The sequence below is a fragment of the Dipodomys merriami genome, unplaced genomic scaffold (genome assembly GCF_024711535.1).
Source record: "Dipodomys merriami isolate MVZ:Mamm:240054 unplaced genomic scaffold, mDipMer1.0.p SCAF_21, whole genome shotgun sequence".
NCBI classification, from domain to species: domain Eukaryota; kingdom Metazoa; phylum Chordata; class Mammalia; order Rodentia; family Heteromyidae; genus Dipodomys; species Dipodomys merriami.
The window spans coordinates 5,038,365-5,061,565 of record NW_027203493.1 but is presented as its reverse complement, the minus strand read 5'-3'; the positions used below and the strand labels follow the sequence as shown (position 1 = coordinate 5,061,565).

Here is a 23,201-nt window from a genome sequence, read left to right as displayed (position 1 = left end):
ATCTATCTATCTATCTATCTATCTATCTATCTATCCACTTACCTACCTATATCTTTATAATTGTTAATAATCTGATATCACAGAAATCTTTAAATTCTGAAAAAGTGCAATTGGGCCACAGTGTGGACTGTTAGCTTAATACTATAGCATTTTTAAAGCATAAAAGGAAAAAAACACTTTTATTCCTTTTGAGTACATGATAAACCTGAAAGGATCATATGTCTGAGTTTTCCAGTGTTCACATCATTTCAATAACTTTGTTTTTAGTTTTTTGAGTGCCATCATGATATCCTTGTTCCTCATAGTATATATGATGGGATTCAAAGTAGGGATAAAAACAGTGTAGAAAAGAGACAACAATTTTCCTGTTCCTTTAGACTGACTTGTTTTGGGTTGTAAATACGTGATACTAGCTGATCCATAGAACAGGATTACCACTATCAAATGAGATGAGCAAGTTGAGAAGGCTTTAGACCTCCCTTTGGCTGAAGACAATTTCAGAATGTTGGAGATGATTTTGCCATAGGAGACAATGATCAACAGAAAAGGAACCATGATAAACACAACAGTGGCTACATAGTCTTCTATTTCATTCAAAAATGTGTCACTGCAAGCAAGCTTGAGTACTTGAGGGAAGTCACAGATGAAGTGATTGATCCTGTTGGGCCCACAAAAGGACAAAGAGAAAACATGGTAGGTTTCTCCAATCACAAATGGAATTGTACTGATCCAGGCGGCAGCCACCAGCTGCAGGCAGACCTTGCGGTTCATGATGGAAATATAGTTCAGAGGGAGACAGATGGCCACGTAGCGGTCATAGGCCATTGCTGTCAGCAGGAGGCACTCTGTGCCCCCAAAGATAAGGATAAAACACATCTGTGCTGCACAAGCAAACAAAGAAATATTTCCTTTCTTGGTACAAAGGTCCATGAGCATTCTTGGGATAGTGACTGTTACATAGCAGATTTCCAGAAAGGAAAAATTATTCAGGAAAAAATACATAGGTGTCTGAAGATTAGGGTCAAATTTGGTTATTACGATTATAATGCTGTTGCATACAAGGATAGTCACATATATAAGTAAAAATAGTCCAAAAAGAAACCACTGAAAATGGGGGCTGTCAGAAAAACCCATGAGAACAAATTCCAGCATTGAAGAGCTATTTTTTTGTTCTAATTTTTTCTCCATCTGTTGATACAGTAAATTCAAGAGAGTTAGTTAGTTGACTTTAGAATTAAGTTCTGTCATATTTCCCGGTATGGGTGCTATCATAAATTAATCACATTATTAAGTTACTCAGTTCTTGAGATTTAAAACTTCTGAAATGGACATTACTGCTATTAAAATCAATTAAATTCAAGAAATAAGTTATTTGGATAATCTTGATGAAAATGAAAGAAGAATTTTGAGAAATGAGTTATTTTTGCAAGAATGATAGTGATGATATAGTATCTTAGTTTGTCATCATTCTTAGAATTATGTTACATAGATTTGTTTGCTTTCTCTGGGTTATTATTCTCTGCATTCATAATAATATTATATCTGCCTTGAGTCTACAAATATCCCTTGACTTTTTCCTTTATCTCTTATCCCAAATCAATCATTCCCCTTACAGTCCAAAGAACCCATTTTCCTAAATCAATTTTTATTGCTGTGAAAATTAGTACCTTTATTATTATTGTTTTAATATCATTACTTCTCCCCCCACTTAGAGAAAATATGAAAAACATTTAATCTCAGAATGCTGTATTTTAATCTTTCCCTATTATCACATGCTATCCAATATTTGAAAAATGTTAACAAAGCTTTAGCATACTGGGAGAGAATGAGGGAATAGAAGACACTGTCTGAAAGAAAATGTACACATTAGCTGAGTCATCTAATTTTAATCCTTGTGTAAATCACCTCCATAATAATAAAATAACTTAATTAAAAATAAGTAAACATGTCCAATTCCTCACAGTTATTTTTCCATAATTCCTTTTCTTTCCATGTAAAATTCACCATCAAATTCCCTTTATGCCAAATATAATTCCTTCTTCTAACTGCCCTTCAAGTTGTTACCTTTTTTTTTTTTTTTTTGCCAGTAATGGGACCTGAACTCTGTCCCTCAGATCTTCAGCTCAAAACTAGTGCTCTACCACTTGAGCCACTGTGCCACCTCCAGCTTTTTCTGCTTATGTGGTGAGATGGAATCGAACCCAGGGCCTCATGTATGCAAGGCAAGCGCTCTACCTCTAAGCCACCTTCCCAGCCCAACTTGTCACCTTTTAAAATCCCTCTTAGATGAAAGCCAACACTGATTTACTTCAGTAATCCAATTGGGCAGATAAACAAAATGCTCTTAAACATTAGTATCATATAATTCAAAGCTGTCAGTACTGCTTCCTGCTTACAGGTCCTTAGCTTCTTTCCTAGCTTTCACATCATTTGCATTTTCTAACTTGCTCTTATCTACTGTAACTCTAAAACTATTAGCCCAATCAGTTCATGAATTTGATTGACTTCTTCTGTTGTTAAATAAAATGGCTCAGATGTGATTTTCTATTTCCATTGGTATTGCTTTTCAAGTTTATACTAAAATATTTTGCTGTTAATGTCATTATTATTATTATTTGACATATATCTGAAGAGCCAGAGTAACTCCATTTTAAGATCAAGCCCCCTGAGCTATGCTGCCCTCAGAGTAACCCCCAAAGAGAACTGTGCTGCCAAAGAGAAAAATAGTTCTCAGAAAAACCGCAGGTTGCCACCAACCCTGCCCGCCTTTAAGGAACAGAACAGTTGCCCAGGTGTTCCAGCAGAAAAAGGGAAATGCGATCAGGGTGGACTTAAACCCCCTGAACTTGTGAACTTGCTTGTATGGAAACCCCCTAAACTTGTTTGATACTATAAAAGCTGTGCTAATTTTATGCTCGGGGCCTCTTAGCGTCACCGGTTACAGAGTGCTCAGAGGATCAATCTAGAGCTTGCAATAAACGACTCTTTGCTGTTTGCATTGATCGTGGTCTCTGGTGGTCTAAGAGGGGCGTCCGAAAATCAGGTACTTCAATATCTACTGCTGTGTAACTTTACATGATGAAACCTAAGTTATAATTTATGCATTGTATAAAGAACTTAAGGTAAAGAACACCTAGTTTCATAATGTTGTCTTTTATTAATTCAAAAGTATCCTCATACACTTTAAACAGCACTTTTAAAACCTACCTTGATAAATTTTCATGATGGAGTCTAAATAACTATAAACAATCTTAAACATATAAAATTTTAATGCTATTATGGTAGGAAGTCACACTAATTCCACTTTATATGGTTGCTTCAAGCATCAATGCTTGTAAGGAGAATTCATCCCATGGACCCTGGGGATCATTTACTCATGTGTCAAATTAATTTCTTCAGAATTCTGTTGGCAATCATTCAAATTCATTTCTAAAAACTACAGTTTTCAGGCCCTCATTTGTACACAGCTCCCACTGTGTGACAACCAAATATCATTGAATTATCTATTGTTTCTAGCCATTATATTTTAGTCCCTTAATTTTGATGTGGATATCCTGCCCTAGCTTATTTTTCTTTAATATGCACAAATCAGATGCATGTTGATAGACACCTGCATTGCATACTTGATTTCTTTGACATTTAATATAGTGAAACTCTTTTCATAGTTTATGAACATTACTCAAAACATCAAATGATTTATTGTTCAGTGCAGAGAACATTGAAGGTAACAGTGGAATCTAAATTAACATTGATTACATTGCCAAATCTGTATTTATATAGTATATGAACACTTATTTTACGAAATAATACTAAGTTTTTCTACAACAGCTGGACACTGGAGGCTCATGCCTATACTTCTAGCTATTCAGGGGGCTGGGATCTGAGGATTGCAGTTCAAAGCCAGCCTTGCTAGAAAGTCCATGACAACTTAATATCCAAAAACTACTTGAAATAAAGACAGAAGTGGTGCTCAGCTGTAGAGTGCTATACTTGAGCAAAAAGAAGTTCAGGGACATACACACACAAAGTGTATCAAAATTGCATCAATTTGAAACATCAAAAATGTTTATATAGATATTGACTACTAAAGGAAACACAGTAGGATTTTTTATTCAAGTTGTTGATATTAAATGACAACTTAGATATTAATTTATTTTAATATTTTTATTCAAATTTAGAGAATGAAGGATACATGGATAAAAAGTTCTTATAAGAGGAAGCACTATTAATACAGGATATTAGAAAAATATGTATTAGTTTTGATCTTATTGAAAGTCTCAATCTATAAAAAATATACACAGAAATTGAGATTCATAATAGAAGTGATCATAGAAAGTTGTTATGATTTCAAAAGAAGTTGCTTTGTATGTCCCTCCCCCACAGTATAACCCCTGCTTTCACTGTATTTGATGTCAGTATAATTTGTGGAGGGGAAGGGGAAAAACAAGTCGTTTAAATAAGGATACAGGTAGACCCGTTGCAACAAAGAGAAGTACAAGTTGTCATGTCAAAAACGAACTTTACAACTTTGGTTGGGGGGGAGGATTCGGTGGGGGTGGCAGGGGGAGGCTGGGCAGGGTAAACAAAGGAGGAGGCTGCAATGCTTGATAAGAAATGTACTCACTATCTTGCCCATGTAATTGTAACCCCTCTATACAGTATTTTCACAATAAAAAAATAAAAATAAAAGAAAAGAAAAAGAAAAGGCATCTGAATGTTCATGTCCAAAAGGCTTTACTTTACCAAAATGCTTACTGTATTTTATAATAGATGAAGTATTCTACCCTCATTAGTGGATACATTCATTGATGGACATATAATTTGATAAGATTACAAAGTACACCAGCGACATGGATAAAGTGGCTCACTGGGGGAGAGAGGAAGAACAATTGTCCTGCAATGGAACACCTTGTCTCCAGGCCTTTCTCTTTGCTTCTTTTTGCCAGCAAGTGAACAGTTTGTTGGAGCATATGATACCCTCACAATATTTTCTCACAATATCCATAAACTCACAACCAAATTCCGACAAAAACTGGCTTCCTTAAACACACCTGCATTCCTTTCCTCTAGAGATTTTTCCAGAGGTGAGAGTCACAGTCAGAAGAGGGCCATCTTATATTTTGTTGGCTGTGCAGCTCAATCATTTTCCTCAGTATCTGAACACTGTCCCATTCTCCAGTTTTAGCCTGCATCTAACAAGAAAAGAATATTTCCTCTCCTATAAAAAACAACCCCAAACACCAGGGTTGTGAATCCTGTTAAGAGACCAAAGGAGGATACTCTTAGGAGAAAACACAACAGTGCAATGTCTAAGTGGCTTTTCACATTTATATACAACAGAACTGCTCAGGTATGGAAGCAAGAGAGCTCTTTTCTTTTCTTTTCTTCTTATTTTTTGATGATTCTTCTTTTTCTTATGTATGATGCATTCAAGTGTACATCTCTGGAAAGTTGAGAAGAAGGGTGGAAATGTGCAGCAGTGGAGCTCACTGGACAATGATGAAAGTCAACTATACAATCCATCGGTGGAGACAGAAGGGAGGGACTAGGAGAGAATGAGGGAACAGAAGGTACCATATGAAAGGAAAGGTACCATTACCTGACTTGCATAATTTATTACCTCATAATTTATTCTCTAAATAACAATGAAGTGTTAATTTTTTAAACAAATGAAAGTAATGTATCCACCACAAAGCCTACAACCAAAACACACACACACACACACACACACACACACACACATACACACACACACACACACACACGCACACAAACAAGGACCGGTCATCTATTTCTTTTCGTCAAGATAAGCTGCATTTTCTATATCTTGACATAAATATAGCATATACTTGAGTGATCTGTGTCTTGTTCTAGCTTTTATACTAAGCCTATTTTAAGATTAGCAAATTGTTAGAAATACCAAATTGGGTATTTTTTAATGAGATATGTGCAAACTCAGATTATATGCAGTCATTATTAAAGAAGCTTAATTCTATTTTCAGGAATAAAAATTAATATATAAAGTGCAATGTTCTTGCTTTTCCACCAGTGGATCTTCTTTTGTTTTATTGTGCCAGTACTGGAGCTTGTGCTCACTCGTGGCTTTCTGGCTTCTGGCAGGGTCTCTAACACTTCAGACAGAAGTTGGGTGTTTTTGTTAGTTAATGAGAGATGGAACCTTATTGACTTTTTCTAGCCAGGCTGTCATCAGACTGCGATCTTCCAGATCTCAACCTCTGGAACAGATGGAATAACAGACACGAGTGTCTGCAAATAACCTCTCATTTGATGCCTCTTGCAATCCAGCACTCTCAAGTGCACTCACCTAGTTCTCTTTCTTGTAGTAAGTATAGATTTTAATCCACTGTGGGTTTTCATTTGTAGATCATGGGAAAATTTCTTCAAGATTTCTCTTCATTAGATTTAATAAACAAACATCCATGATAACACACACACACACACACACACACACACACACACACACACACACACACACTTACACACACAAAGAACAAACAAACTGACTAAAGGATGGGTGCTACACCATAGGGAGAAATCCAAATGTGCAGCTACTAGGATCAACAAACAGTGTAACAAAATAAATATCAGGAAGTTCAGAGAACAGAGGATGAAAGAGGGGGTACACAATGGAAGGAGAAAGCAAGAGCAAATGCAGTCATTAAATTTAATGTACACTATATAAAAATTGAGCTACCTAACTTGAGATTAGGGATAAGATGGGGAAGGAAGGGAAGAGAACAATGGAAGGGGTGATACGGGTCATGATGCACTGCACTCATAATCTGACTTTTGGAATTGAAACTCCTTCATATAACTACTAAATAATTGTACATACAACACGCATGTGCGTTGGTCCTGGAGCACAAACTCATGGCCTGGGTGCTATCCCCAAGTTTTTTGTTCAATCTAGGGATCTACTACTTGAGCCACAGCTCTACTTCCAGCTTTTTCATTGGACATAAGAATCTCATTGACTTTCTTGGACTGGCTTTGAACTGTGCTCATCAGATTTTAGCTTTTTTTTTAATTAAAAAAAAAAAGACATCTCTTCATACCATCTTCTTTCATATCTATAGTTCAAATTAAACTCAGCTAAGTAGAAGTATCACCAGATGCTCGCCCTACACAGCCTTGTCATGAGTGCTAGAAATATCTTGTGATATTCAAGTCTTCTAATGTTACACATTTCCTGTTTGTTTAATCTAGTATAAATTTTTCCCAACTGACAAGGATATCATATGGTAAAATCTTCCTTCTTTGATTAGCTTTCCTTCTTTATTTTCCTGGTTCTTCCTTGTTTCTGAATTAAATCACATGGCTTAGCTCTATGAAGTTTTGCATCATTGTGTTTTAGTTTTCCTTTCATATATTTGAAGGCAACTGCAATTAATGAAGGCTCTTCACACTGCTTACATCTACTGGTTTTCTCTCCTGTATACATCTTTCATGCAACTGAAGGTTACTGCAAGAGATAAGGACTTGCATAAATTATATCTGTAGTTTTTTTTAACCAGTGTGCTTTTTTTCATGTCTCTTAAGGTGACTTAAGAAAGTAAAGGCTTTCCCACACTGCCAGCATCCATAAGGTTTCTCTCCAGTGTGAGTTCGTTCAGGTCTCTTCAGTTGAGTTGAACAAGTGAAGGTTTTTGCACATTGCTTACACCCATAAGGTTTTTCCCCAGTGTGACTTCTTTCATGTATTTGAAGGTGACTGGAAGACCTGTATGCTTTCCTGCATTGTTTACATCCATGGTGTTTCTCTCCAGTGTGAGTTCTTATACGTGCTTGAAGGTGACTGGAAGAAATGAAGGCTTTGTCACACAGCTTACACACATAGGGTTTCTCTCCAGTGTGAGTTCTCTCATGCCTTTGAAGGTCACCTGAGTTATTGAAGGCTTTGTCACACAGCTTACACCTGTAGGACTTCTCACCAGTGTGAGTTCTCTCATACCTTTGGAGGTAACTGCAAAATGTGAAAGCTTTGCTGCACAGCTTACAGACATAAGGTTTCTCCCCAGTGTGAGTTCTTTCATGCATCTGAAGGTACCTGGAAGTATTGAAGGATTTCCCACATTGCTTGCACCCCTAAGATTTTCTCTCCAGTGTGAATTCTTTCATGTATTTGAAGGTAACTGGAACTATTGAAGAATTTTCCACATTGCTTGCATCCAAAGGGTTTGTTTCCAGTGTGATTTCTTTCATGTCTTTTGAGGTAACTGGATGAAGCAAAAGATTTCCCACACTGCTTATACCCAAATGGTTTCTATCCTGTGTGAGTTCTTGTGTGTATTTTTAGGTGACAGGTAGATGTAAAAGCTTTGCCACATTGTTTACATTCATAGGGGTTCTCTCCAGTGTGAGTTTTCTCATGTATTTGAAGTTATCTGGAAGAAGTGACGTCTTGCTCACATTGCTTACATTTGAAGGGCCTTTCTCCTGTGTGACTTCTTTCATGTATCTGAAAGTACCTAGAGGATGCAAAAGCCTTCCCACATGGCTTACATCTATCAGGTTTCTCCCCAGTGTGAGTTCTTTCATGGATCTTAAGTTTAGTGAAAGAAGTGAAGGCTTTCCCACAGTGCTGACATCCATTGACTTTCCATCCAGTGTGAATTCGTTCATGTATCTGCAGGCTTTTGTATAGAGTGAAGGCTTTGCCACAGTGCTGGCATACATACTGTTTCTCTCCATGGTGGGTTTCATGTCCTTGGAGGTCATGAGAAGTACTGGGTTGAGGACATTGCTTAGATTCTTGAGGATTCTCTCCAGCATGAATCCTTTGATGTTTTTGAAAGAAATGACAACAACTAAAAGTTTGCCCACATTGCTTACATCCATAGGATTACTGGACTTTTTGACTCCTCTTATGACTCTGAGGTTTGCTAAAACTGAAGGATTTCCCCAACTGCTTATATCTATCGAGTTTCCCTCCAGTGTCAAATCTCTCATGAGCTTGTAGACTACCACGTGTAGTAAAGGCTTCCTCACAACACTCACATTCAAGGTGTTTGTCTTCATTGCGATTTTGTTTATGGGTGTGAAAGAAAGTCTAAAAGCTTCTCCGTATTGTTTACACCATAATGGATTCACTTCCTTGTGAGTACCTTCATGTTTTTGAGTGTCATTGCACATCCTGGAAGCTTTCCCACACCAATTATATTCATGATGTTTAACTTCAGGGCTCTTATAATTCTGATCAGAACCCATCAACACAGTTTTGGTGATGCTCTTGAATGCATCAGCACATGGTTGAGTCTTTCCAATTTCTTTCTCTTCGTGTCTCTCAAAGCAACAAGAATAAAGGAAAAGCTGATAGCATTGCTTATGAGTAAGTTGGTTTTCTCGATATTCCTGATTCTTATGGGTTGTGTGACCAATGTGACCTTTGAGGGCCTCATTGATGGGAACTTCTATACAACTTGTGCATGATGTTTCTCCAAGAGGTTTGATATTCATAATATGGTCTGGAGGTTGACAGAGAAATTCTGTACAATAAATACTTTGTTTAGGTTCACAGACTTTCTTTAGTTTTTCAGTTCTGTAAAATAGGAAGAGTGAATTATGACTGTTTGAACTGTAAATTATCTATCATGTTTTAGTTTTAAATCTTATAATATTAAACAGGCCTTTATTTATGGATTAAAGTTTCTGCATGAGGATTTGAGGAAAGTCATTATCTAAACAGAGATATTTGGAAGTTTTTGATCAACATTATTTCCATGTTAAGCATTTAACTATCTCTAATCATGCAGTGCTACTGCTAGAACCATTTATAGAATGAGAAGCTAAGGACCAAAGACATGTTGGATTTACAGTCTTTGATTATACCTATGAGATATGTTATAATGTGTCTCATGAGGTTAATATAAAATTCTTTTTCACTTCACTTTTTCACTTGGAACCCAAAATCTGAAGAAATTTGATAAAATATTACAATGTATTTCCTGTAGTATCTTGGTGCTCTTCTATTCCCAATATTGGCATATTTCAGACTTTGAATTTTCTAATTCTGTATGACCAACATAAATGTAGATTTAAAGAAAAATTTCTGAGGCTAAATCAATTTTAAGCTATGTTTATATCATTTGTTGGATTTTTAAATGTGCTATTATTCCATAGTACCTAAATGAAGTGCTTTATCTTCTTGGTATAATACGTTGTTGTTGTTGTTTTTCTTTTAGTACCAGGTCTTGAATTTAGTACCAGGTCTTTTCTTTTAGTACCAGGGCCACATGCTCACTTGGCTGGTGCTCTAGCACTCAAGCCATGCCTCTAGCTATTTTTGTGCTGATTTTGAAAAGGAATGTCACAGACATTTCTGTTGGGGTTAACCTTGAACTTTGATCCTCTGAATTTAAGCCATCAAGTGGGAGTCAATAGTGGCTACCTTACCGTATTTTCCTCTTGAGATTTTTGTAGTCATCTTTAATATCCACTCCTTCCCTTGTTATTCCTATAATAGAGACACAGGGAAATCAATGTCTTATTTGGAATTATTTTAAAAACTTAGATCAAATTATATTCATGGCATGATGTGATTATGCCTAGAATTTTCAACTAATAAAAATTCCACTATCATCATCCAAATAGTGCAAAAGCACTGATTATGAAGAATCAGTAGTTCAAAAGTAATGAAGGAAATGATGCAAACCATGTTTACCTATAGAAATTAGGTTCCTGAAAGTTTCTAACATCACATCTCTGTAAAGTTTCTTTTCAGAATGATCCATCAAAGCCCATTCTTCCACAGTGAAGTTTATGGCCACATCCTCAAAGGTCACAGGCTCCTAAAACATGTACATACATTTCCAGAGAGAATAGTGAACATCACTGCACAAAATAAATGGATTCCATGCAAACTTACATGAGGATGAGTTCTCCCGGTATTCATGACCACCAAACTCTTATTCTTGAGCTAAACTTTCAGGTTTCTACAATACCAATTCTTTTTTTGGGTCCGGTCGTGGGGCCTGAACTCTGGGCCTGAGCACTGTCCTTCAGCTCTTCAGCTCAAGGCTAACACTCTACCATTGAGCAACAGCTCCACTTCTGGCTTTTTTTTCTTTTTGCTTATGTGGTGCTGAGGAATCAAACCCAGGGCCTCAGGCATGCAAGGCAAGCGCTCTACCACTGAGCCACCTTCCCAGCCCCACAAAATGGATTTTTGACAGATCAAGCATCACACAATGGTGGTCAGAACCACACATTTCTAATAAATGAGGAAGCAACAAATTCATATCTAGTTGGAAACATGCATAATACTCCCTTCTTTGCTATTGAAATAGATGCAAAAAACTATATCACTATGGTGCCAAATGTTCATAGGAATAGCAGTGGGCTAAGTCATATGCCAAGACCTGGTCTCACAATAGCCACAAAGAGTATAAAATGTTGAAAGTCACCATCAATTCACCTTTAGATCTCAGAATGAATTTTCCTCTCAAAGGAGTCAAAGATGAGCAATAAAGCGAAAACTCGGCACTGGACTCAGCATAAAGCACCAGTATAGAATGTGTTGATCAGCAAGCAAGAAAAATTGCCAAGACATCTCTACTTAAGATACAAACCATGTACAAATGATGAGTTATGACCCTGATGCATAAAACATCCAAGTGACAGAGAGGTTCAAAGTCACAAGATAAGAGCAGAATTGGTTAAGAATGGAGGATCAAGAACACAACTTCCACTGGCATTCCTGTACCTTCAACCCTATATCAATCTGCAATCCAGTTATTTATCCTAATATTCAGAGGCTGCATTGTGGATTTGTACCTGAGGTTTTTTTTTAACAACCCCCAAAAAGTCATCTTGAAAAAGTCTCATGTTTCTAGTATGCTAGAAAGAAACTTAAAACAACCAGACATTCCAGTAGCTCAGGAAGCCCAAAGGCTCTAGGATCTCTGTGGTGGAAATGACACTCCAACAATCCTTAAAAAATCATTCTACTCACAGATCATCTCTCAAACACACCAAATTTGGCCCTCTGCAGTCAGAACACTTCACATCCATGGAAGAAGCTAGAGTTAGTGGCAAACACCTATCATCCCAGCCGTGATGTGAAGCCTAGAACCAGCCATACTACTAGGTGGAAAAACAAGTCCTGTCTCAAAAACTAATTGGTGCAAAGAGAAGCACGTGTGCCTCAGAAATAAGAGGTAGGGTGCCTCCTTAGCAAGGGTAAGGCCTAGAGTTCAATTCCCACTATCAAAAAGGGAGAAAGAGAGAGAGAGAGAGAGAGAGAGAGAGAGAGAGAGAGAGAGAGAGAGAGAGAGAGAGAGAGAGAGAGAGACAGAGACAGAGACAGAGACAGAGACAGAGACAGAGAGACAGAGAGACAGAGAGAGACAGAGACAGAGACAGAGACAGAGACAGAGACAGAGACAGAGAGACAGAGAGACAGAGACAGAGATAGACAGAGACAGAGACAGAGGAGGGAGGAGGGAGGGAAGGAGGGAGAGAGGGAGAGAGAAAAAGAGAGAGAAACTGGGAGGAAAGGAGGAAAAGGAGGAGAATGGAAGGAATAGAAGAGGAGAGAAGGGGAAGGGAGAAGAGGGAAGAGGAAAAGGAAGATAGGGAAAGGGAGAAAAAGAAAGGAGAAGTAAAGGAGTAAAGCAAGGATAGTAGTAGAGGGAAATGGAAAAGATAGTATACTGAAATACATCCCAACTCCTAGGAGGGTATACATTGCCAGACACCCACTATAATACTCCACCCATTCCTGGTATACACTGATAGCTTTAAAAGCTGGCTTTGTGTCATATTTCTCCTAAGTGATTGATGGGAGACTGTCTTGTGAATATTAATTCAATAACTGGGACCAGATGGAGGAGAAACACAGAGTGAACACCAAATGGGCACCTGAAGCCTTAAGAGACATCTTGACACCATCAAAGCACCCAGCTGGACTCAGTGAAAAATGTGGAGGAGGTAGCTATGTAGAAGAGCAGCCGCTACAACTGCCAGTGACCAGGACAGCTGAGCCAAGAGTCTTGGCAAGAAAAGAAGCCGCTAAAAAGGTCCTGCTCTATACCTAAGCAAATGTGTCATTGGAAAAAGGATTGTCCCAGGATTGAAGGTAGCTGGGATCAAAGACCAAAAGGTGATTGACCGCTATGTCCTACCAAAGCTTCCTAGGCCCTCTGAATCTTTTTCTTTTTCTTTTCTTTTGTTTTGGCTTTGAATATTCTATTTTTAATTTTTAATATATATCGAGCATTGTTACCCCCTCCTTTGTTTTTCCCTTACATCCCTTTCCTCCCCCACTCCTCCTTCCCTTACCCCAAAGTTGTTGTTTGTTTTTAACATAGTGTTTTGTACATCTCATTGTTGCAATGGGTCAACCTGTATCTTTGTTTCAGCATTTTCTTATTTCCCTTCCCCTCCCCCAATTAGAAAATTTTATATACAAGATGCAGGACACCAACACCCAATACAACTCTGCATCCCTTTGTCCACAATCAACTCCAGCAGGGAGGATCTCTGGGTGACCATGGGCACATTCCGGAAGCCAGTTTTCTTTCTTGAACAATATGGGGGCCTCTTCAGGTTTGTTTCCTCACTTTAGCTTCTCCTGTATGAGTCCTACACAGTGACAGCTTTGACAGAATCAGGACTTTACTGCCTTACCTGGGCATCATCCTATTCAGTTTAAGAACACTCCGTTTGTAATGGCTTGTAGAAGCCCTTCCCTCCTAAGTTTGGTCTCTTAATATATTCAGAAACTCTAATTTTATCCAAAACGTCTTCAACCTAGGAAAGATGCAACAAGTCCAGCAATAATCTGACACTCATATTCTTTTGTCAACACCCTGCTATGGTCAACCTGGAGGTCTACTCCTTGTCAAGTCAATAACTTAAGATTGCAGTTTGTTTAAGAGGAAGTACACAAAGTAATTTAAAGCATCCTGACATTTGTTAAGCTGACATATACAAAAGCTGGGTTCATTTGTTCTGAGTTAAACTGTATTTCACAAACCAGATCTTAAGACCAAACATTTGATTTCCTGTGCTTTTTGCTGAGTTGAGAAACTGAAGATAGTCTTTTTGTTGTTGTGGTTCCCCTGACAGTTGTGGGGCTTGAACTCTGGGCCTGGCTACTATCCCTGAGCTCTTCAGCACAAAGCCAGTGCTCTATCACTTGAGCCACAGCACCACTTCTGGTTTTCTGATGGTTTATTGGAGATAAGAGTCTTTCCTCACCCAGGCTGGCTTTGAACTGTGATCCTCAGATCTTAGCCTCTTGAGTAGCTAGGATTACAGGCGTGAGCCACCGGCACCCCGCTGAAGATCATCTTTAGAAGACAGTCCTCAACATTCTTCATAAATAAGTCAACTATTTTATTTTACCTACACCATCAATGTACATCTTATCTATCTACACTTTCTCACCATGACATTAAGTCACAATCAGACTCCATACACCAAGAAAAAGTTAGGTGGTTTAAGTGTATTTTCAACGTAGATATTTTCATCCAACTGTGGGAGCCAATGAACAAATTTGAAAAGTAATTCTAATGATGAGAGAAGAGTGTTTAGGATGTGCTGTGGGAAACACTTTCTTAATTGTTACAAAAGGAAACCAGTTTCAGCAGATGGGTGCAGACTTTGCATTCACTGAAAAGGGAATTCTTATGAAAAGTCATGTTATACACCTCCAAGGCACATAGACCTACTCAATGTGTAGAATAAACCAAGATAAAATCAAATATATCCTGTGTATGTATGTCTCACCAGTTTCTTTTGTTCTGGGATTATTTAGTTAGTTAAGTTACTTTGGCAGCAATGAGATTTAAACACAGGACCACCTTATACTTGCTAAGCAGATTTTTCTCCCATTTGATCCATCCTGCAGGTTCCTGAGTTCCAATGGCATGTTTTATGTTTATGCAAGTTTCTGGACTCAGTGAAGGCTGGTAAGGAATGCTGATTAAAAATGCAGACTATCCATCTGTCCTGGAGAAAACAGAGCAATTGATTTTCCTGGAGAGAACACTAGTCCTATCAGAAGTTCTCTTAAAGATGTACCACATCTATTATATTTTATTTGATAAAACATTTACACCATAATGATAAAGCTATTCATATGATGAATGAAGGACATATGAAACATAAGAAGCAGTGAGATTCTTTCCTTCTAACTAATATAAAACTGTTCTCATATATTGGGTTTTCTCTCATTCCATCTTTATAGGCTTCCAGGTTCACAACTATCAGGGAGTAACCAAACATCCATTCATCAGCTCAGTTCACACAGTACAGCAACGAAGATCAGTTGATTTGCCTAAAAGAAACACTAGTCCTGTCAGAAATTCAATGAGATGTTCTCCAGTCATTACATTGATAAATGCTAAGACATTTACCAAAAAAATACAGGGGCATGACAAAGTGGTTGGTATGACGATTGAAGGACAAATTGGATCAAAATAAAAGTATGAAATGAAATTCATACAAGGTAAGATGGCACAATTTGTAAGCACAAGTTAATGACTAAGCATTAGAGGAAGTATTTAGCAAACAGAATGTAAGTATGTTTGCATGTTAGCAGGCATCTTGTCAGTACATTAAAAACAAAAAAAACAAAACAACAAAAACAAAAAAAATGTTAAAGTATAAATGCTTGAGCCAGGTTCCAGTGGCTCACACTTGTAAACCTAACTATTCAGGAGGCTAAGATCTAAGGATAATGGTTCAAACCCATCCAGGGCAAGAAAATCTTTGAGACTATTGTCTCCAATTTACCATCAAAATGCCTGAAATAGAGTTGTGGCTCAAGTAGTAGAGCACCAGACTTGGAGTGGAAAAATTCAGGGACAGTCCAAGTCCTGAATTCAAGCACTAGGACCAGTACCAAAATGTTTGTGTGTGTGTGTGTGTGTGTGTGTGTGTGTGTGTGTGTGTGTGTGTGTGTGTGTGTGTGTGTGTGTGTGTTTGCTTGAAACAGTTAAGAACCTTCTTGAGCAAAGTATGGTGGCACATCCTTATAATTGCAGAGACAGACGTAACTTAGCATGAGTTTGACACCAGCTGGAAGAAAGTGTATTGACAGAGCAATTTTTCAACATCTTGTTGGAAAGCAATGTAAATGAAAAATCTGAATGATATTAAAACCACATAAAAATGCCATTCAAGTCAAAATAGTCTGGGATAAAAATATATAAAGGAAAAACCTGCAATATTAGTCCAATAGAAAACCTCAATCAATTCATAAAAATCTACCTTTTAATGGTCATTTGCCACATTCATGTTAAAAATAGATAAAAGTTAATCCACTAGCATATAGAATTACTTTTCATTCATGAATGGACAGACATGGTTTAAAATAAAAGCAGAAAAAACCAATAGGCATTATTAAACAGGACACTATCAATCTATGTTATAAAGTGATTTAACAAACCACACAGAATTCTCACCTTAAGGTTTATATTCAAGAACAAAAATGAGAAACAAGTTGGGCAGCCAGTGGCTCATACCTGTAATCCTAGCTAGACAGGAGGCTGAGCACTGAGAATCATGGTTCAAAGCCAGCCCAGGCAGGAAAGTCCTTGAGACTCTTTTCTCCAATAAACCACTAGCAAACCAAAAGTGGCACTCAAGTGATAGAGCACTAGCCTTGAGCTGAACAGCTGAGGGACAACACCCAGGCTCAGAGTTCAAGCCCCACAACCAACAAAAAAATAATGAGAATCACATAGTCCAGAAATCTACATGATTAAGAGCCACTGACAAAAACTTTTTTTTTTGCAAAGGCAAGAGGGTTTTATTTGGGCATGCCCAAGGCTCCCAGGTGCACGTGACCTCGAGATCCGCAAGGTTCGGGTCAGTGGCTGGGAGCCTGACAAAAACTTTTAAAAGAACACCTACAGATGATGTTTGGATTATTTAATAGAAATTATTGTCAATCGAGCTATTGATAAAGCTTATATTAGCAGGATTTCACCATATAAGGAATTTCCACAGGAGATTTAAAATACTGCTTCAGCTGATGCCTTGGTTTTAAAAGATTCTGATGCTAAATGCATTTTCAGTGCACTATGTTAGCACTCCTGGAGTAATTGAAGGCTTCTACACATCCTGTGTGGAGGATTTCACGCCATAATATGTTCTTTTATGCAATTCAAACAAACTCCTAGAGGTGTCCCCATACCCTTTCGTGACCTTGCCTCTTTTCACTAGACATTGTCAAGTTCAACACAAAGGTCATATGGTAAGGAACTATTCCCACATTGTGCATGAAGAAAAAAAATCTTCTCTCCAGTGTAGTCCTTCATCTCAGACTCTCTTCTCTTCTCCTTCCCTCCTTTCCTGTCCTCTTCTCTTCCCCTTTCTCTTTCTACTAGTAAAAGGCTTAGAACCTCAGACTTGCTGAGTTTGTTTGCCTAACTAGTCTATCTTACTTGAGTCATTCTTCACATTGAAATCTCAATTTCCTAACCAGCAAGCAACTGGCCTGTTAGCTACTGAATAGAATAAGATATGATGAATGCTTTCTCATATTGACCATGTTCAAAGGGTCTTTCTTTTGTTCAGGGATGTATTCTTTATTTAATTAGTTAAGTTATTTTGGCAGCAATGAGATTTAAACACAGGACCACCTTATGCTTGCTAAGCATATTCTTCTCCCCTTTCATCCATCCTGCCAGTTTCTCTCCATTGACATGTTTTATGTTTATGCAAGTTTTTGGACTCAGTGAAGGCTGATAAGGAGTGCTGACTAAGGAATGTGGACTGTTAAATATGTTCTGAAGAAAACAGAGCAATTGATTTTTCTGGAGAAAACACTAGTCCTACCAGCAATTCAATGAAGAATGCTCTTAAAGATGTACCACATCTATTACATCTTATTTGCTAAAATATTCACTCCAGAATGCTAAGGCTATTCATACGATGAATGAAGGACAAATTATGATCAAGTGAAAGCATAAAGTGAAATACATATAAGAAAAATTGGCATTATTTGTAATGTATTAGAGGATGCAAACCTAAAAACCATCCAATGCAAACAGACACTTTTCTCATTACCCTTAGACAGTCTTACTTTTTTTTTGTCGGTCCTGGGGCTTGAACTCTGGGCTTGTGCGCTGTGCCTCAGCTCTTCAGCTCAAGGCGAGCGCTCTGCCACTTGAGCTACAGCGCCACTTCCGGTTTTCTGGTGGTTTATTGGAGATAGGAGTCTCATGGTCTCTCCTGCCTGGGCTGGCTTTGAACCACGATCTTCAGATCTCAGCCTCCTGAGTAGCTAGGATTACAGGCGTGAGCCACCAGCGCCCGGCAACAGTCTTACTTTTAAATACACAATAAAGTAAGGCTCTCAGAATTCTCATTGTTCTGACTCAAAAAATCATTCATTAAAAACAATAACAAAGAAAGATTTCTTGGGGCTGGGAAGGTGGCTCAGTGGTAGAGCGCTTGCCTTGCATGCTCGAGGCCCTGGGTTCGATTCCTCAGCACCACATAAACAAAAAGAAAAAAAAAGCCGGAAGTGGCGCTGTGGCTCATAGTGGTAGAGCGCTAGCCTTGAGCTGAAGAGCTGAGGGACAGCGCCCAGGCCCAGAGTTCAGGCCCCACGACCGGACCCCCCCCCCCAAAAAAAGAAAGATTTCTTGTGTCCATATCTTGGGGTTCATTTCACTCAGCATCATCTTATATGGTCATATGTATATAGCTTTTGAGATTTTCTGCTCATCTCATAAAATTATCCTAGACATATACTAATTATTATTACAAATGAAGGAAACCACCTTACTTCACTTAATATGATTTTTTCCAAGTCTTCCCATTTCCTAACAAGTAGGGCGGTGTCATTCTTTCTTGACCCATTCATTTTCCTGATCCATTCATCTACTGATGTGCATCTGGGTTGGTTCCATATCTTAACTATGGTGAATAATGCTGCAATAAACATAGTGGTATATCCCCTGTTGTCACTGTACTTGATTTTGGTACCCTGTATCTTCTATATACATTTGTCTAACTTGGGGAGGTGAAGGGGAATATCAAAACGCTGAAACAATGCTACCCACAAGACAGTATATTAGAAATGAACTTTACAACTTGGGGGTGGGGAGTGAGGGAAGTGAGGAGGGGAAGGTATAGTGGGAGAACAAAGGAAGGGGTAACAATGCTCAACAAGAAATGTACTCATTGCCTTATACATGTAACTGTAACCCCTCTGTACAGTATCTTTACAACAACATAGAATTAAAAACTAATCATTCCAGCAGTAACACAACTCTGACAAAGCAAAAGTCCTTTGTTTCTTTATTTCGGGCCTGTGATCTCTAACCCACTGGCCAGCCGAACAAGCACAATCCTGCCTTTATAGTCACGCTGGAGATCAGCCTGCCCTCTTGCCCAGGAGCTGATGTGGGCCCTCCACCAGCCCTCCCCTGTCCCGTCTTTCTACTCTCCTTTGCTCCTCCCTGAAAGAACATCTCCTTTCTGCCTTGACCTTGAGATGGCTTTCTGTCCAGTTTTGGGAGATCCCACCAACACAAGGCTCCTTTCAATATAACCTCGCATCCTATCTCAGTTCACTTTTGGAAACACTGTTCAGAAACTAGCCAAGGATACCAATGACGTCAGAAAAGCAGCACCCTGAATCCCACTCACCTCCCCAGAGTCCCCCATGGCTGTAAATAAAGATAATACCTGTACATTGCGGGGGGCTTGGGGGGAGACTCCAGTCATAGATTTGAGGTACCGCTTCCAACCATTTAGAAAATGCAGCGCAAGCCAAGAGCCCGTGGCTCATGCCTGTAAGTCCTAGCTACTCAAGAAGCAAAGATCCCAGCGAAAGGAATACCTGCAAGACTCTCATCTCCAATAAAGTATCCAGGAGAAAGTGGAGCTGTGGTTAAGTGGTAGAGTGTGAACATTAAGCACACACCACACACACACACACACAACACAATCAGGGATAGGACTCAGGCCCTGAGTTCAAGGCCCAGGATGGGCACAAAAAAGGAAGAAAGGAAAGGAAAAGAGATTTCAGGGTAATATGAAGTGTGTCCTGGAGAAGACAAGAAGGAGCAGGTGCCCCGAGGTCTGCAGAACAGGGACCCCACTCCCCACTCGGGGGTCTGAATAATGTCACCTCCCTTCCCCCCAGCAGCTCTGTCTGGGGAGCAGGGCTCTGGGGTGTATCCGTGTCACTGTCCAGCAGCAGCAGGACAGGAATTCAGGTCTCACCGGGAAGGACGGGGGGCAGAGGGCCCAGGGGCACCGGCTGCGACCCCCACCACAGGGCTGAGCGGGAAGGGGAGACCCGGACCCATCACAGCCCCTTCAGGGCCCTGACACCCCCCTCACCCTCCTGGAGAGGGGTTCCCCACGTGAGCCTCATACTCACCATGTCCAGCTTCCTCGAGTCCCCTGGTCCTTTATAAACACCCGCTCAGGACAGAAGGACAAGCGGAGTCACGCAGCTCTGCCTGGAGGACCTGGGCTTTCCACACCACAGCCCGGACCTAAAGCACTTTTCCAGGTTCCAGGAGGGGGAAATCAACAATTACCAGCTACTGATTGGACAGATTTCAGAGTTCCCCGCCCTACAGCCACCTGATTGGATAGCGATCCAATTAAGACCAACCCTCTGATCCATGACTGACAGCAGGGTCAACGCCCACTCCAGGTTAATTGCAAAGTAACAAGTTGCAGCTGCATTCCTTTAGTTCCTTGGCTAGCTGTACACTTTCAACAGCTGAGGGGAGGCTAATCACCTGTCAGTCAGGCTGGCTAGCAGATGTCCAAATCATTGTAGGATCTAGTCTTACCTTGCCCTTAATTTTGAAAATATGCTTCTCATATCGTTAATTGTATCCCTCCAAAAAGATCAAATTTAATGCGAATGCCTCGTCTGAAAGGGTGTGTGCCGTGTGCCTAATTAAAGCAATAAAGTAAAAATCTTACATTTGTTCACAGGCAACATGACTTTCCCAGCAGACGGGGGCGGGGCGGGGGGGTGGGTGAGGGAAGGCAGGATGATTATGAGAATCTAGAGTGTACTGAAGGCTTGCCAGTCCCAGAGAAAGGGTTGGATGATACATTGTGCTGCACTGTGTTTTTCTTTTCTGATAAGGGAAACAACTACAGAAAACCTTTATTATATTTCTTGAAAGTTGCCAGTGCTGTTGACACAGAAAAAGAAAAATCTCAACAGCTCCCTCAATACTACTTCCAAAACAACACATCAAAGTTGATCTCATTAGAACATAGTTACTGTTTCAAGCTACTAATTTGTAAACCAAGACTTGCATTTTGCATATATATATATATATATAATGTATAAGCACACACATATATCATACATACACACATATATAATGCAAACAATTAGAGAGCATCTCCTGTACTAGAATGGCATGTCTTTCTTTATAAAAAGCAATTGCAATTTGAGGACATTTCATATTCACTTCTTTCTCCCATACCAGATTAGCCTTATCTGAATTTCCCTTTAGTAGAAATATGATTTCTCCATTGTTGTCTGTTTATTTATTCAGATCCAGACTCTCAGAAAATCCCCTTGGTTTTTCAGCAGCATCTGTTTTATAGCCTGATTTGATATTGCTAGGTTCACTGTCAGATAAAGATTTTCTTTATGTGCCAGCCTTTTCTAATTTGTTTGTGAATAAAGGCAAAATTAATTCTGGAGATTCTAAATTTTCTTCAAGTTCCCAAGTATCTTCAGCATCTGTAAACCCCTTGCGATTCAGGAGACATTCCACCCTTTCATTCACTACACATCCATCAGCTATTTTTCAATAATAATTTCTTTGGGCTACTCTTTTTCAATCTTGATCCATGTCACCCCATCTCTTCCAATGCCAAACAACCTTTCAAGTTTCCTAATGCCATTTTCACTTATGTACACCTGATCCTACCTCTCCCCATGTGTCTGCCCTTATCCCCTTGAGCTCAACTCACCATAATACATATTTTATCTTATTGGTCTTCATTTTGTTAAAGAGCAACTTGGTTATTTAAAGGAGTTACACCATGGAAGCCATTTTTAATTGCCTGCTTGATGAGTTATTCTCTACTTCAGATGCTCTGCATTGTGGTCTTAAAGGGTCACTTGCCTGTGTGCCTCTGACTCTTTATTCCACTTTTACCAAGCTCAACTCTTAGCCTAGTAGTATTTACCCATTCCCATCTTCCAGCTCCATAGAAGGTAACTACCTATGATATCAAGAAATAGCTTGATGTGGAGGCACAGAAATGGAAGGACAAAGGGTGCACAGCTGTAGCCATGGTTCAACCTGGACACTGTGTTGAAAATGAATGACACAACTTGTAGGTGGAATGGGAGGAAAAACTGGAAAGAATAAGGGAAGAGGTGACATTATCTGAATAGAAAAGTGCTTTTTGTCTGACTTATGTAACTATAACCGTTCTGTGTTTAACATTTTCAAAAAAAGACGAAGAGGAAGAAGAAGAAGAAGAGGAGGAGGAGGAGGGGGAGAGGAGGAAGAGGAGGAGAAGGAGGGGAAGGAGGAGGAGGGGGGGAGCAGGAGGAGGAGGAGGAAGAAGAAGGAGAAGAAGAAGAAAAAAGAAGAAGAAGAAGAAGAAGAAGAAGAAGAAGAAGAAGAAGAAGAAGAAGAAGAAGAAGAAGAAGAAGAAGAAGAAGAAGAAGAAGAAGAAGAACGAGGAGGAGGAGGAGGAGGAGGAGGAGGAGGAGGAGGAGGAGGAGGAGGAGGAGGAGGAGAAGAAGTAGCTTGAAGAAACAGCAGCTGGCAGTCAGGGTGGACACAAAGGATCCTCCTTAGCATACTTGGGAATCTGTGTTCTGCTACTTACTGGAGAGGGCATTTTTGCTGCACCTCTACCTATTGTAATAAAGAACCTCTTATGGAATGGGTTGTTCTGTCCCTTGTCAATATCCCTCTGGAACATAGATATTGGGATTTTTTTAATGTAAAAGTGATATAAACATGATATATCTCATATGTGGTTTGGGCAGACATAACAAAGAAAGAAGCTAGAAGTTCATGTTCCTGAACAAAAACACATACTCCAACAATTAAGAAGTAAGGAAAAACACCAAGAAACTACCAGGTGCTGGTGGCTCATGCCTGTAACCCTAGCTACTCAGGAGTCTGAGATATGAGGATTGCAGTTCAAAACCCGCCCAGGCAGGAAAGGCCATGAAACACTTATCTCCAATAAACTACCAGAAAATCAGA

General features: G+C 39.3%; 2 protein-coding genes across 2 annotated transcripts; both read right to left on the bottom strand.

The window, feature by feature from the left end:
- Positions 1-243: 243 nt before the first annotated feature.
- On the bottom strand, positions 244-1,206 carry LOC138834175 (olfactory receptor 10AG1-like; the record flags this gene model as incomplete). The annotated part of the gene is made up of 1 exon (XM_070032931.1): positions 244-1,206. A coding segment is annotated over one exon (963 nt), but the record flags the coding sequence as incomplete, so codon positions are not given.
- A 5,252-nt stretch (positions 1,207-6,458) lies between these two features.
- Positions 6,459-20,425, bottom strand: LOC138834174 (zinc finger protein 14-like). Its single transcript, XM_070032930.1, is given in 6 exon segments — positions 6,459-8,106; positions 8,108-8,798; positions 8,873-9,559; positions 10,414-10,474; positions 10,682-10,808; positions 20,369-20,425. Coding segments are annotated over 6 exon segments (2,148 nt in total). The 5' UTR covers positions 20,372-20,425; the 3' UTR covers positions 6,459-7,527.
- Between the last annotated feature and the right edge of the window lie 2,776 nt (positions 20,426-23,201).